The 14,291-nt window shown below is 28.2% G+C and overlaps 1 protein-coding gene across 4 annotated transcripts in view; it reads left to right on the top strand.

The window, feature by feature from the left end:
• Positions 1-14,291, top strand: part of LOC114127660 (hepatic leukemia factor-like) — a 65,226-nt gene that overhangs the window by 7,284 nt on the left and 43,651 nt on the right. For 3 of the 4 annotated variants that reach the window (XM_050202970.1, XM_027991969.2, XM_027991966.2), the window contains exon 1: positions 13,868-14,106. The exons of the other annotated variant lie outside the window; for it this stretch is intronic. In XM_050202970.1, the coding sequence (XP_050058927.1) occupies positions 13,986-14,106 (121 nt within the window). In that variant the 5' untranslated portion in view covers positions 13,868-13,985. Of the gene's footprint in view, positions 1-13,867; positions 14,107-14,291 lie in introns of those variants that run through there. 4 annotated transcript variants of the gene reach the window in all.

Here is a 14,291-nt window from a genome sequence, read left to right as displayed (position 1 = left end):
TATCTATCTTACCACCCACAAAATTCAATCAATTCTTGATTTTCTCTACATTTTGTTTATAGTCCAAATTCTTGAATTATTCTGTAGGTCGATTGTGTTTAATGGTAAAAGCAACCTTGAATTTTGATATGTTGTCCAAAAAATGTTTGCAATGGCAGTAATAACTGTTCGTTCGAAATCTACATGAACAATCTCTCATAACCAATATATCTCATATAAAACCAATTCTCCACATTTTTTAAAATCATATTTAGTATTTATTCGTAAGTAGTCAATTTTTTCTGCAAAAAAAAAATATATATATCTATATATATATATGTCTTAAATGTATTATTGATTTGCACACGTATAACATATAATTGAAGGAAAAGCTTAGGTGCTAATGTGAAATTTCGTACTATGTACCTACCTATCATTTCAAAGAATTTAATAAATTAACAAGCCCTTATAATGTGTTGTTTAAGAATATCTTCCATAAAGTAACACATTTTTCTAGTGTGGCTCACACGGAAAACTCCATTTATCCTAAAAAGTGATGGAAAATAAATAATTTAAATTAATGTTATTTAAAAAAAAGTATTTAACTTCCAAAATTAAAATAACTTCAATGATACATCACAAAGACGTTAGGAAATTTAAAAAGTAACTATAAATACACATTTCTATAAGTTATAATATTATAATACGTAGGTAGGTATGTCAACCATTCAATGCCATGAAGTTTCATCGATGAGTAATTTCTTCACTCAAGGCTTCAGACCACTAATAATATAAAATAATAATTTACAGAAAATTGTTTAGTTAATATTTTATATACAACGTAAAGAAAAAGAAAACAAATTATACAAGTAAAAATTAAATATTATTATTCAGAATTTATCACTACCTACATACAACTAAAAAAAGGTGGTCAAGTGGATACTAATTTTCTGTAAAGAGACAGTCTATCGGACTTTATCACTAAGTATGTAAATTTCATATTATATTATTTGATATCGCTAATATGTTAAGTAATTTGTTTTACTATTGTTAATACAATGTAGGCTAAATTAATTTTTACACAAAATATTGCATTTGAAAATGTCATTATGTGTCTAATCTTTAATAAATAAATATAATTTATAATAACGAAATAATAAATATCGTTATCCATAGTTTAAATAAGCAATTTCAATGTGTCTTGAATATTTTTATACATTTATAAGAATAACTTGTGAGATCTTGTATTCTGTCTGAACATACATTTTTTTTTAAATATAATAATAATTCAAAAAGGCTAAAAAATCGAAATATTTTAAAAATTATACATAATACATATTATTTATATAAAATAATCACATCAATACTTGGTGAAAATTTCAAGTATTTTCTACGAATTACATCAGTTCTGTAAAAAATAAAATCAATTTCATCAAAAAAATAAAAATTTCTTTTTTCTTTAACTTTTTTGTGTTATTCTCAGTTATTTAAAAAAAAATACTTTGGAAGTCTCTGAAGTACAAATTAAATCTATTTTTTTTATTAGAAACTACTCTCAAAGTTGAATATTAATGCATTTTCACCTACTTATCGTGTATAGATACTACACAACAAAACAATATTGTAAAGGTTTGCTTCGCTCACAATTTAAAATTGAAATGTCATATCATAACAAATAAATAAATACTTAAAAGATTTTAAATTATTAGTAAATTAATAATTTTAATACTTGAATTATTAAAATTATTATTATTATTTTTTTGAATACTTTACGTTTTTCTTCTTTTGTGGAAAACGAATATTAATTTATATTTTGTAAATGATTTTAATATGATTGAATAATTTATAGTTTAATCTTATTTTCTTAAATGTCGATTATTAATTTACAATTCTTTGTATTTATATTATTTAAAACAAATTAACTGAAATATTGTTCTAATACTTTAAGACCAGTCTTATAATCTATTAAAATTACCCTTTTGACAATTCAATATCAGTATGTCACAAATCACATTAAGATTAATAATTATAGGATGAAATGAATGGCACGCAGTACAACGATTACTATGGACCCTAATAAATAGTAGATAGTACGAAGTCATACGGATAAATTAATGGAGTGGTCTTCTAGATATGATAATCGAGTATAGTTACGGTAATCGTAGAGGTTTTCGAATACATATCTTCAAAACCATACCTTAGGCCCAAACAAAAAACCATACTACTTCGTTATCAGAATGTCGTAAAAACTAGAATTTTCTATCACTATTTTAATTAGATAATCATTATTTTATGCGTTAATAGTTTTTGAATGCACTACACTTTTACTGCTGAACGCACGTTTTACTGATCACTATCCAACAGTCACATCGTGTGTCCTATAGCCTATAGGTTAGCTTCCATCGTTTCTTTTTCTGGAAATTATTACAGCCTATGCATGAATTTGTTGTTGCTTGTTTTATGTTTAACATAACATCTAACGACTTATTTTTATATGTATAATAATTAATATGCTAATATCAAAGTTCAGAATGATCAACTATAATTATCAGAAAAACGTTCAAGGTTAACCGAACATTAGAATACATATATTTATATTTACTGCCTATTTTCAATACTTATTTTAATGCGTATAATATAGGATGTGTTACCTAGTTTGTCCTCGTGCATTCCAGTCGAAATCTACCACTATATTATTATATGTCTATGTATAAATATGTTATGCCTTAAACCGCCTTTCTATCAAAATATACGTTTTATAGCATACATAATACATATATCTACATAAATAGTACTTAACACAAATCAAAATGAATATTTTTTTTTTATTTCCAGTTTAGATGAACCAAAATAATAGGTACAAAAATGTATTATAATAAATGCGATTATTTTATAATATATATTATAAAATTATTTGTAACCAACGTCTTGTGCGTCGTTTATAATATTATATTATAATATACACATTATGTTTATGCCCTATGTCCATGTAGACATAATATAGACATGTTGGTTTTGTCCTATGTTGGTGTACAGTATTATACGTTTTCGTACTTATGTAGTTACATTTGGAATCGAATTCTTATTGTTGTTACAAAAAAAAGTGGTAAAAGTTTAGAACGTTTTGAAGTTTAACCTATCACAGAGTCTATAAGGAATATAATAATTTATGGTTCGTAATCGGTTTTACTTTGAACATTCGTCAAATTTTGAAAAAGGAAATAGTGCGATTGCAGTGTAATACATTTTCATGAATTATACACTGTCGGTGGCCTGATGGGTTAAATACAAATCGGCAAGGTGGGCTCCTCCTCCCCTACCGCCGTTATTCCGTGATCAGTAAAGTGCTGATTACGGAATGCGCGTAACATAAATTAAATTTAATATAATTTATCGACTTGTAGAAAAATGTTGAAAAAAAGCAGTGTATATCTGCAGTACGCTATGCTACACAACTGTACCTACATAATATTATTATTATTATGTGTGTACAATATACGCGTGTGCTCGCGCCGGTATATTTCCGCAGAACGGTGGTGATATACGATATAGTGACCACAGAAACCTGGTGTCGGGCTTCTCCGGCTGGGTGTCTGCTGTCGTCGATATGTGGAGCACCCGATACAACTATATGTACATATAGCTATTCTAACAGTTGACAAATCGTTCAGTGACCCTAACCCCTCGTGTACCTATGAGGCAAAATTTTTTTTTTTAATAACAGTTCTCCGGCTTCCCCCGTTTTTCTTCTGGATGGAAAGAACATGCACCTAGTGAAAGTAATATAGGTACGCACAAAACTAAATCCTCCCTTGAAAAAAAAAAGACATGCGTGTTGTAGGGTCGCGTGTATAATGTATACATATTGTAAGGTCTAGTCAGCGTTATTCGATAAATACGTGTGGTCATTACAGTTTAAAAACGTTTAACCCAGGAGCGGAAAGAAACTTTGAAATTCGATAGAAATAAATAAAAAAACCTAACAAGTGTAATTATTATTCTGCATTGGAAACGGTGAAACACTAAAAAACGCTATGATTACAATTTGAAAAAATTAATAACTTTTTATACGTTAATTGTTGTAATTTTTAACATCTGTTATTGTTAATTTTAAACCCAAATTTTACGATACGTAAAAGACGTCTAATCTCCTCCAAATGTGTTATGCTAAAAAATAGCAAATAATTGGTAAAAAATAACAAATTGATTATCAAAATTAGTTGATATTTTTTATATTTTATGTAATTTAAATTCATTTAGTGTGATAAATTCAAGTATACTCATACTTAATTTGATCGATCGACTTCAAAGGTATGATAAAAATATAGCAAATAACTTTGTGAGATTTACTGTTCTGTGCCATTAGAAAAATTAAACGCGAACACACTTCCCCCATTGTAATTAAAATATATTTGTCAAAAAAAAATGCATTGTTATAGTTAAAATACGTCAAATAAATATCGGTGTATTATTATATATACTGTTTGAGAAATGTGCGAAAAATATGATATTACGTTGCATATGGTTTAATATCTTAAAATATTGTGTTTTGTTGTCTTGAGAGAATATAATATACTATTACAATGAGGCAATAACGATTTATGGTAAAATAGATAGGACTTGAGAAAATGCGATAGAGGACGTGTGCCCGCGTGTGCATAAATGTTGTATGTTGTAATTTCATTTCGTATGTCTGTTTTAAAAAACACAACAACAAATTTTTGTTCTACAGAATCAATTATGTGTTATTAGTTTTAAAAATTGTATGTTTTATATAAATTAACCAACTATCAAATTTAAAGATAAGAATATTACCCTTGTTCTCTCGCTAGTATGTGTATGTTTTTATTTTGAACGAATTACGAGTATTATTTAGTAAACAAAATATTAAATTTTAAAATGCTCATAACTTTAATATTATAATAACTAAAAATACCAACAAGAGAACAATTTTTAAATTTTATAATATACTGCGTAATCAATTTACTGTATAATATTAAAACTAACAACACAAAATTGAAAATATATTCTGTTGAAGAAAATTTGACATTGTTTGTTTTTAAAACTGAGAGACAATACGTGCCACGCGTGCAAGTATCACGTCCTCCAAGACGCGACCAAGCATTTAAAAATTTTGCATGGATTGCAAAATATTATAAGATTTGAATATTACTAGTTAAACAACATTAAAATGTGAAAAATTATTTTCATTGGTATTTTTTTTTTTTTTTTTGATACTAATTAAAAAAGTACTTATATAGGTAATTCATAATGCAAAAGTATTATTAATATATTTTTCAATTTAAGATAATTTAATAGAAGCAAATTCAGAAAATTTACTAAAAGAATAATCTTAACAATAAAAAAAATAATTATAATAATAATATTCAAGAATAAATTTGTTTTATAATATAGTGAGTTTTTACTTGAAATGTTTAAAAATTATGGTAATCAGTAAAATACGTCACAAAAAAAAATTTGGTTAAAACGACAAGAACATCATGTGTAGTAAATTTGATCATTAAATTATACATAAATTATATTATTGCTAATAAAAGCTAATAATATCAGATATCAGTATTATTATTGTAATTAAGATTCACACTCTTGGTGGTGGCGTCGTTTCTATAGTTATCATAATATCGCCTATGATCTGCTTTTAGTTGAAGCATTAGAGTAGTATAATACTATAATATCCCAGTATTTTGCGTTTTTTATTTATATTATGAACCCAGAATTTCTTTTTTTGTTATCTAAAATAACATTATTAATACAATAAATATTATAACTATATAACATTTTTACATTTATTTAAACTACAGTAAAAATACCTCTTGTATCTTCGTCTGCTTTCATTGCTGCCAAAAATAAGTTTTCGTCATCAGACTATTGTTTCGATAAGTCTATTATAATAGTTCTAAATTATTATAATTTTATGTTATAAAATAATGAACGATTTAATACATTTGATGAAATGTATGTATGTGGTCAAAATTCAAATCCTAATGTAATATTAAGAAGTCTTATGCTCAAAATCGAAAGTAAGTTCTTTTTTAAAAAACAAAAAAGAGCATTCTTATTATAGTTAGGAAATAGGTTAAATTTAATACAAGCTAAAATAAATCGTAATATAAAATCTAGATAATATAATATTTTTTAAATTATAACAAACCTAGTAAAGTATAATTATTCAATTCTACTTTTTTTTCCAGCAAAATATGTTTATATTTTAAATCTAATCAAATACTGTTTAGTTATGCTGAATATGCTTACGTAAATTATTATTATTATTTGTTCGTGTATAATATAATAATATAGGAACCTATAACTGGGTATATACCATATAAGTATAATACAGTAAATATTTCTTGAATTTAAAAATCGCCACCGCTGCAGTAACAAGTCTGCGGCTTACTGTCAACGCCATCCGTCGTCACTGCTATCATGACGATGTATGGGATGCAGACCCATATTGTAATATCAATTGTCATCATTATATAATATATATATTTATGTTTAAGAAATGCAACGCATTTTTAACGGTCTCTTGCATGGTATCGTTACATATGATATACGACTGTACATTGAATTTGATTATAATATGTATATAGACTTTAAATTAATATACACTATACTAGTGAGTAACACCGAGTTGATGATACGTTAATTGGTTATATTATTGAATCGAACACTAGTAACAATAAAATTTAAGAACAACCGTTAACAAAGATAGGAACTTAACACTTAAATGACAATAACGAAACTATTTTACCTTAAGTCTAGTGATGCTACACTTAAACGTCTTATACTACGAAATCACGCTTATAGCTACCAAACGTTTGCGTGCAAAAGGGCCCATAACTGGAGGTACATTAATGAATGTTTAGAATAAAAAAAATAGATCATCGTTATTATAAAATAATAAAATAAAACTTAATAAAACTTATAAAAATACGATGAATCTTAGAAAAAAAGTATATGTCCTTGTAAAATTAAATCGTTTAAAAATAAATTATACCTAATATTATGTGTAAGTTTATACTCGTTGATGTCTGCGATAATAATTGTGGAACGAATGAAACGTTCTCTATATTTAGAGTGGTCTAACATGTTTTTTATTATTTATAACCTATTAAAGGGGCGGATAAATACATACATTTTGTGGGTGGTACATACTAGACATCCCTATTATTCCCTTCTCTCAAATTTGCAAGATTAAGGACCCGCCAAATTATTTTTCCACGGGCAATGAAAATTTTAATTACGCTACTGATACCACGCACACTGAGTATTGGAAAAAACAATTACGCTAAGAGCATTATACTAGAAATTGTACTTTAACTTATTGAGTAACAATCTCAAAGTTTGTTTGATACTTTTCAGTTTTTTCTTAAATCTTAAACTCATCGACCAGCCTTTATATATTCTATATCACTATGGGTATCCCTATTGCTGGATTGCATAAACAATCACCAAATATTTAATGAATCAATAGTCTCTTTTAAATATGTTTTAGTGGCCCATGATTGGTCCATTAAATCTGATTGAACTAATAAATAAATCAATTTTTTATGCATCGTGCAGAGGGCGCGATTAATTGACACATGTACGTACACAATTGTATATTTATTGTATAATATATAGTTATAGAACTTATAGTTTATAGCTTACAATTCTACAGAGTACGATCCAATTTGAATTCACAGGTTCAGCATATTATGAATATATGGTCCATTAACCTCCTCAGGCTATTTTATTTGATGATAATATTATCTAAAATATGTCAATAAATAGATATAATATTATTATGTATTATAAATACGATTTACAACATTTAAAAACAGATTATTCATATATTTTGATATTTAATATACAATCAAAACGAGTTTAAACTCTACAATGAAGTTCGTTGGATTCTTGGGCATCCTCTTGAGAAGATTTCGGTTAAAAAATGACCAGTTTTCATAACAAACAGGTTTCAGGCCTTAAAAATAAACGTTAATATAATATTATGCTATTGGCCAACACCATTTTTTTTTTTATACAGATTTTTGTTAAACAAAGGTCGTTTCAGTCAACCATTTCACTACTTTCATTAACATAATATAGGTGTATAGGTACCTAAATATATGATCTTAGTTTAAGATCTAACATTTTATTTTATACTTTAATAGTTTAAACAAACATAATATTATGGTATATTATGTTTAGTTATAGGTATATTATAATTCACACTTGCAGATATATTATTTTATGAAAGTTCTACTATTCGTTTTTTGAATTTAAAAATACGTATCTAATTAATTTCTAGCTATAAAACTATTTGAAGCACAAAAATATAATTTTTAACATTAAATGTTGGTGAATACGTAGTAATTCCAAGGATATTAATTGTACTGTATGCTGATATGGTGTGTACCTATTATGTGTAAAATGCAATTATTGTGGGATACAACATAAATTATAAAAACACATATCTGATTATGCTACCATTATTCTGCCATGTGGATTTAATTAGTTTTTATTTAAAAATCCATGGTAAAAAATATCAGTGTTCTTTTATTTTTTCTCGCTCTCTAAAACTGTTTAAATGTATTATTAAATATTCATTGGTAATCAATGAGAATTAACTATGTTGAAAATTGAAAAAATTAATTGTATGCTCTTCAATACTCATCCGATGATACCGTAAAATAGGTATTTATTAGGTATATATTTACATTATTTCGGTGATAAAAAATATTTTTATTAATAAGAATAATTTTAAAAATGTTATAATAATCAATTGTATATAATTATAATTGCAAGTGGATTTGCTTCACTGAGATGAAGGTAGATATTTATTAGTTCTATTCGTTGTTATTGACTAAACTTCGAATGACTGAAGTTAGTCCCATATTCTATTTGTAAACTAAACTCGTGGGGTTTTAGTAAATAATTATACTTGTTAGTGTTCTATTAACTTGTTGAACAATAAATTAATACTCCTAGTTTTCTTACAATCGTTTTCCGCAGAATTCAGTTATTTAATTTTATGTTTTATTAATTTTAAATTCGTTACTGCAGATTATTTTTGATTTTTCAGTTTTCCAATCATTATATTATGATTATTATTTTATAACATATACCAAGAATATACTTTCGGTAAGTAGGTACCTCTTCTAAATATTTCTTTGATCGTTTCCCATTTTGTCGAATTTATTTATAAGTTATAATTAATAGAAATTAATTATTATTAAGTTTAGTTTATATGAATTAAATGTCTATTGTTAATTTGACGTTCAATATACTTAATATATACGTGTAGAATTATACAACATCACAAAACTTCTATGGTATATTATGATTATAATGTATTACTAGCTGAATAACTCAGTTTGTGTGTTAAATAATCGATTCGTTTATGCATTGATTTTTATTATACGTTGAATGCATGTGTAGTATTTGATAAAATAATACGTTTTGTGGAATAAATTATATTAGTAATTTTACAACATCTAAAAATAACATCGTAGTTTAAACACGAATTATCTATTGGCAAGGCAGTACTGTGGTTTTTACTTATCATTTTGCATAGTAAATGCTAATACTCATAAATAATAATATTTATAAGAACGAAACATAAACGCGCAGAGTTCAGTGTTCACAGTTTCGGTACACTGACGAAGTAACGAATGACTGACCGACGGCCACCAGCGCGCGTTCGGCGTCCGGCGGACGTTGATCGTTTAATACGTACGTTTTATAGTCAACACTAATGTACGTATGTCGATAAGACGATAACTGAGCCATAGAATTTTATTAAGTGATCTCTTTTTTTCCCATACAACTCCCGTTTATTTCGTATCAAAACTATTTATTTGTATCAAAATTTATATTAATTTCGGGCAGTCTTTATTAATGTCAGAGTGCATAAACGATCATATAATTTGTGCATATACATTTCTCGCAAACAACAGACATTAAAGATATATTTCAAATAAAAAATGAATTACAATTCAGTTCAGTAATATGGTAAATTAAGTATAAATTAAAAAAAAAAAAACGATGAATTTCTGAAGTAACATAGAAATCGGAAATAATAGTCATTCGGAGAAGTACCTATTTAAAACAACTCTGTGAAATAAAATAGTTGAGTTATTTAAATGACACGCTAAAAATCATAATCTTTAATATAATCCCCCTAATCAAGCGACGTGGTGACACTTAAGAGAGTATTTAAAACAACTATGTGAAAAAAAATTGTAAAAAAGTTAAATATAGTGTAATCAAAAAATTGGAACATAACATAGACCTGTTTGTTTATTAAATATATATTATTATATCAGACCACAAAAAGAAAAATTAAATATGTAATTAATTAGTAAATAAAAATAAATTACTATTTATGATACTAATCTTTTTATTAACAAGTTTTTATTCTGTAGGCCTCATTATGTTAATAATATAGTATTCATCTGGAAAAATGCGACTTAAATTAATTTTAAAAAACTATAATAATAAGTATTACTAATCGTCTTGTCAAAAGATTATCTAATGTATTTTCAATACCTCATACTTCAACTGTTGTCCCAAACAAGACTTCAAATACTGAAATGTACTTCTGCAGTGAAGACGAAACCTAATAAAGTTGGTTCCTAATTGTTGTACTAAAACACCATCTTGGATTATATATAACTTACTATATCTAAACCTGAGCAAATTTTGAAATCCGTATAACCTGTACTAACTTATCCGTATTAGGACAACTGCAAAAAAATTCTCATTTTTATACAATTTATTAACATGTATAACTTGTACATCTAATAACATGTATTTTTTTAAACATTTATAAATTGGTTTTTACCAAAACTTAATAAGTTATTGTGTATAATACTTAAGTTGTTCATACTGAATCAATAATAATAAATAACACTTAATGGGGGTCCTATTTAAATCAACCATTTTACTTTTGAATACATATTATAATATCCTTTTTTTTTTTAGTAAAATGTGATAAATATAGATTCATGGTCAAACGTTGGTTTAAAATTTAAATAATAAACTACTCTAAAGTGGTGCTGTACATGGCGAGTTTATTGAATAATTATTTTAAAAAACTAATAATAATCAGTTATGCCTAATAGCCAATAATATACGTATACCATTGACGGCTTGTGTGTTGTTTCGATGCCTACGCATTATCATCTATCCATGGTGCATAATAATATATATATTATAATACTGCTATTTCATGTCACAGCTAAATTTTAGTAGGTAAATGAAAGCCGTCTGCCCACGAAAATATGCGTTGACTATAATATCATTTGAATATTAAAAAACCATCCCTAAAATCACGTGATTGCTAAGATTATTATTAATAATAATAATAATTATTATTAATATATATTATTATATAAACTGTGGATGCCTCTATATGCATGCTCTTCTTTCTCACACCACATAAAATTCATCTACATTGCTGATTTAAATGCTTTTTCCACTAACGGCATCGAAATAAAAGCCACGCATAAGCCTATTTTCAAAATTGCCTTTACAATTTAACTGTTAACTTTATACACAGTCGTTCATCTCTATTTGTATTTTCATTATACTACTATATTCACTATCTGCTGCAGTCGATTATTATCATTTTTAATAATTTAATTTTGTTTTTTAAAATTTTTTCTCTGTACTCGTCGTTTTGTCTTAAAATAATTATTGAGATATAACAGTTTAAAATCGCATTAAAAAATAATGAAAAACGACTGTTGATATCATTCCAAATAACCAATATTATTATAGTATAATCATTATTAGCTCGTCAGCGAAACCACAATATACACGGCGGTCGCCGGCCTTGATCAACGGCAATGTTTTAAAGAAATTCCAATAGTGTGCACCATATAAAAACGAATCTGTAGGCATATTAGTATTAAACATTCGTTTTCAATATAATATTATTATATTAAAATAATATTATACTCTGCAGCGATGCCACACGTCGCCGGGTACACGCGCAACGCTATTAAACCACTTGCATATTATATAGGCGTGGCCAGAGTTTTACGGCAGGTGTTTGATGAAGCCTGAAATGTTCTAAAAAAAAAGTCATCAGCACAACGTTTATTCATTTTAGAATAAAACAGTGCCGGAAATTAACAACGCTAGATGCGCGGCATATTGCGTGTACCTAGACTCGATCTACGAGTGTTTTCGACGATAGTCTATAATGATTATTATTATATTACTATTACCATAAGGGTTTAAATCATATTCTAGTGTGACGAAATAAAAAAATAATAATATGCATACAATACTATAATATAATTATCATACCCGGCACCCAGTAGAACGCATATGACCACTTGTATTGTATTGTGTGTGTGTGTGTGCGTTCGTTATTATTGTCAAAAACAATGAAATAATTATTAATTATTATCATCACTCTATAGTCTATACTCTATACCAGTGGTTTTCAAACTTTTTAACGGTGCGTTACATTTTTCATCTCCTACGGAATTTTCGCAGCACACCAACCCATATAAATATAATATGAAGCACGTTTTAATACATATATAATATAGGTAGGTCCATACATATATATATCGCGTACAGTATACAGAGGGTTAATTTTTGTGAAATAAACGAAAACAACGTTACGCGTTGGCAGACATAATATTATATATTTTATTTTACAAGTTATTATAATAATATTATATTGTTGTGCAATAAAATAAAAATACATCGATCAACGTGTATTAAATATGTACGCGCTGAACGCGCGATGACGTACAAGTGTGTCGAAGACGCGGAACCGTCGTCGATAAGCTTAGCAGTTTTTCTCTGCAGCTACGGATCGGTGCCGTTTTCTTTTTTCTATTTACTATCGTTGCGGCGTGACCGTCGATCGTCGAATCCTCATTCGCGCGCAGAGAACGGTGGTGGGGTGCACTATAAATTTTCTTTTTTTTTTTTTCAAAAATATTTTAGGAAATTCTGCTCGAGCGTATAGACAGCAGTAGTAGGCACACACACACACCGGTTGAAAACCACTGGTCTATAGTGTTAAACAACTTGAACACGACAACTATATACGTATACTATATACGTACAGCGCGCAAACCGTGTACAGCGTGGTGTACACTAGCACTGCAGCGTTGGCCGCCGCCGCCGCCGCGCAGAGCTAGCAACCGATATGCAAATATAATGGGTTGAAGAGTCCTTGAGCGCGTAAAGATAGCGTATTATAATATATATATAATGATAATAATAATAATAATAATATAACGCGCGTGTAGTGTATATATATGACGTGCTTTTTTTCAATGATATTATAGGCGTACCGGTATTGAAGTGCGCGCGGACCGGGGCGGGGGGAAAATGTGTATAAAATATTATTATAAAATACACTATCTGGTTCTCGATCGAACCGGTTTTATTCGGTGTTTTTTTTTTTTTCCCCATTTTTTTTTTTCGTGTTTATCTTTTAATTAGCCGTGACGAAATAAGGAATATTCCGATAGTTGGGTATTCCGCGCCGTGCTGCACACTGTACATACTAGGTACGCGCCCGACTCTGTCGTCCGTCCGTCCGGATAATATTTTACGCGGTGACTATCGCGTGTAGTCGTTTTGCGCGCACCGTGCGTGTGTTCCGTCCCGGCTGAATACATTGCCGATCCGATCACTTTTTTCCGCGCGCGCGTTTTTTCTCATTCCGAGATAGTGTGTGTTGCGTTCGTGCCGCCGCCATCCGTCGTCATCGCCGTCGCCGCCGTCGCCGTCGTCACCAGGCCGTCATACGCGCACGCACACACACGCACACTATCGTCGTAGTAGTGTAACACATATTATTATTATTATTATTATTATATTTAATAATATAATATTATTATAATATTATCGTCGCGTATACTATAATAATATAATGATTTGTTAGTTCGTCTGCTATCGTGTGCTTACTGTAAAAACAAAATACAAAAAATTAAAATTAAACAAAAAAAAAAAATACATTTCAAATTTCAATGCAGTTGGGCGTTTCTTATTCTTCTACGTCTCCGATCGCCGGCAACGCTGGTGGCTACAAGCGTATGGGTCAACATTCGAGTCTGAAAGAAGATTACGTCGAAGAATTGGTAGAAATGGGTAAGCCTCTCGTAATAAAATATTATAATGTTATTAAAAAAAAAAAAAAAATGAAAAGAAAAACGATGTATGTTATGTACAATAACGTTTTTTTTTTTTTTTTGCATCGTGTGCTTATTATAGCGACACTCGAGAGTGTCGTGTGTGTGGGATTCGGTGATGGGATGTGGTGTTATGAGACGACA

Source organism: Aphis gossypii, chromosome 3 (genome assembly GCF_020184175.1).
Source record: "Aphis gossypii isolate Hap1 chromosome 3, ASM2018417v2, whole genome shotgun sequence".
Lineage (NCBI taxonomy): Eukaryota > Metazoa > Arthropoda > Insecta > Hemiptera > Aphididae > Aphis > Aphis gossypii.
The sequence above is the reverse complement of the archived record's forward strand: the minus strand, read 5'-3'. Positions and strand labels throughout refer to the sequence as shown.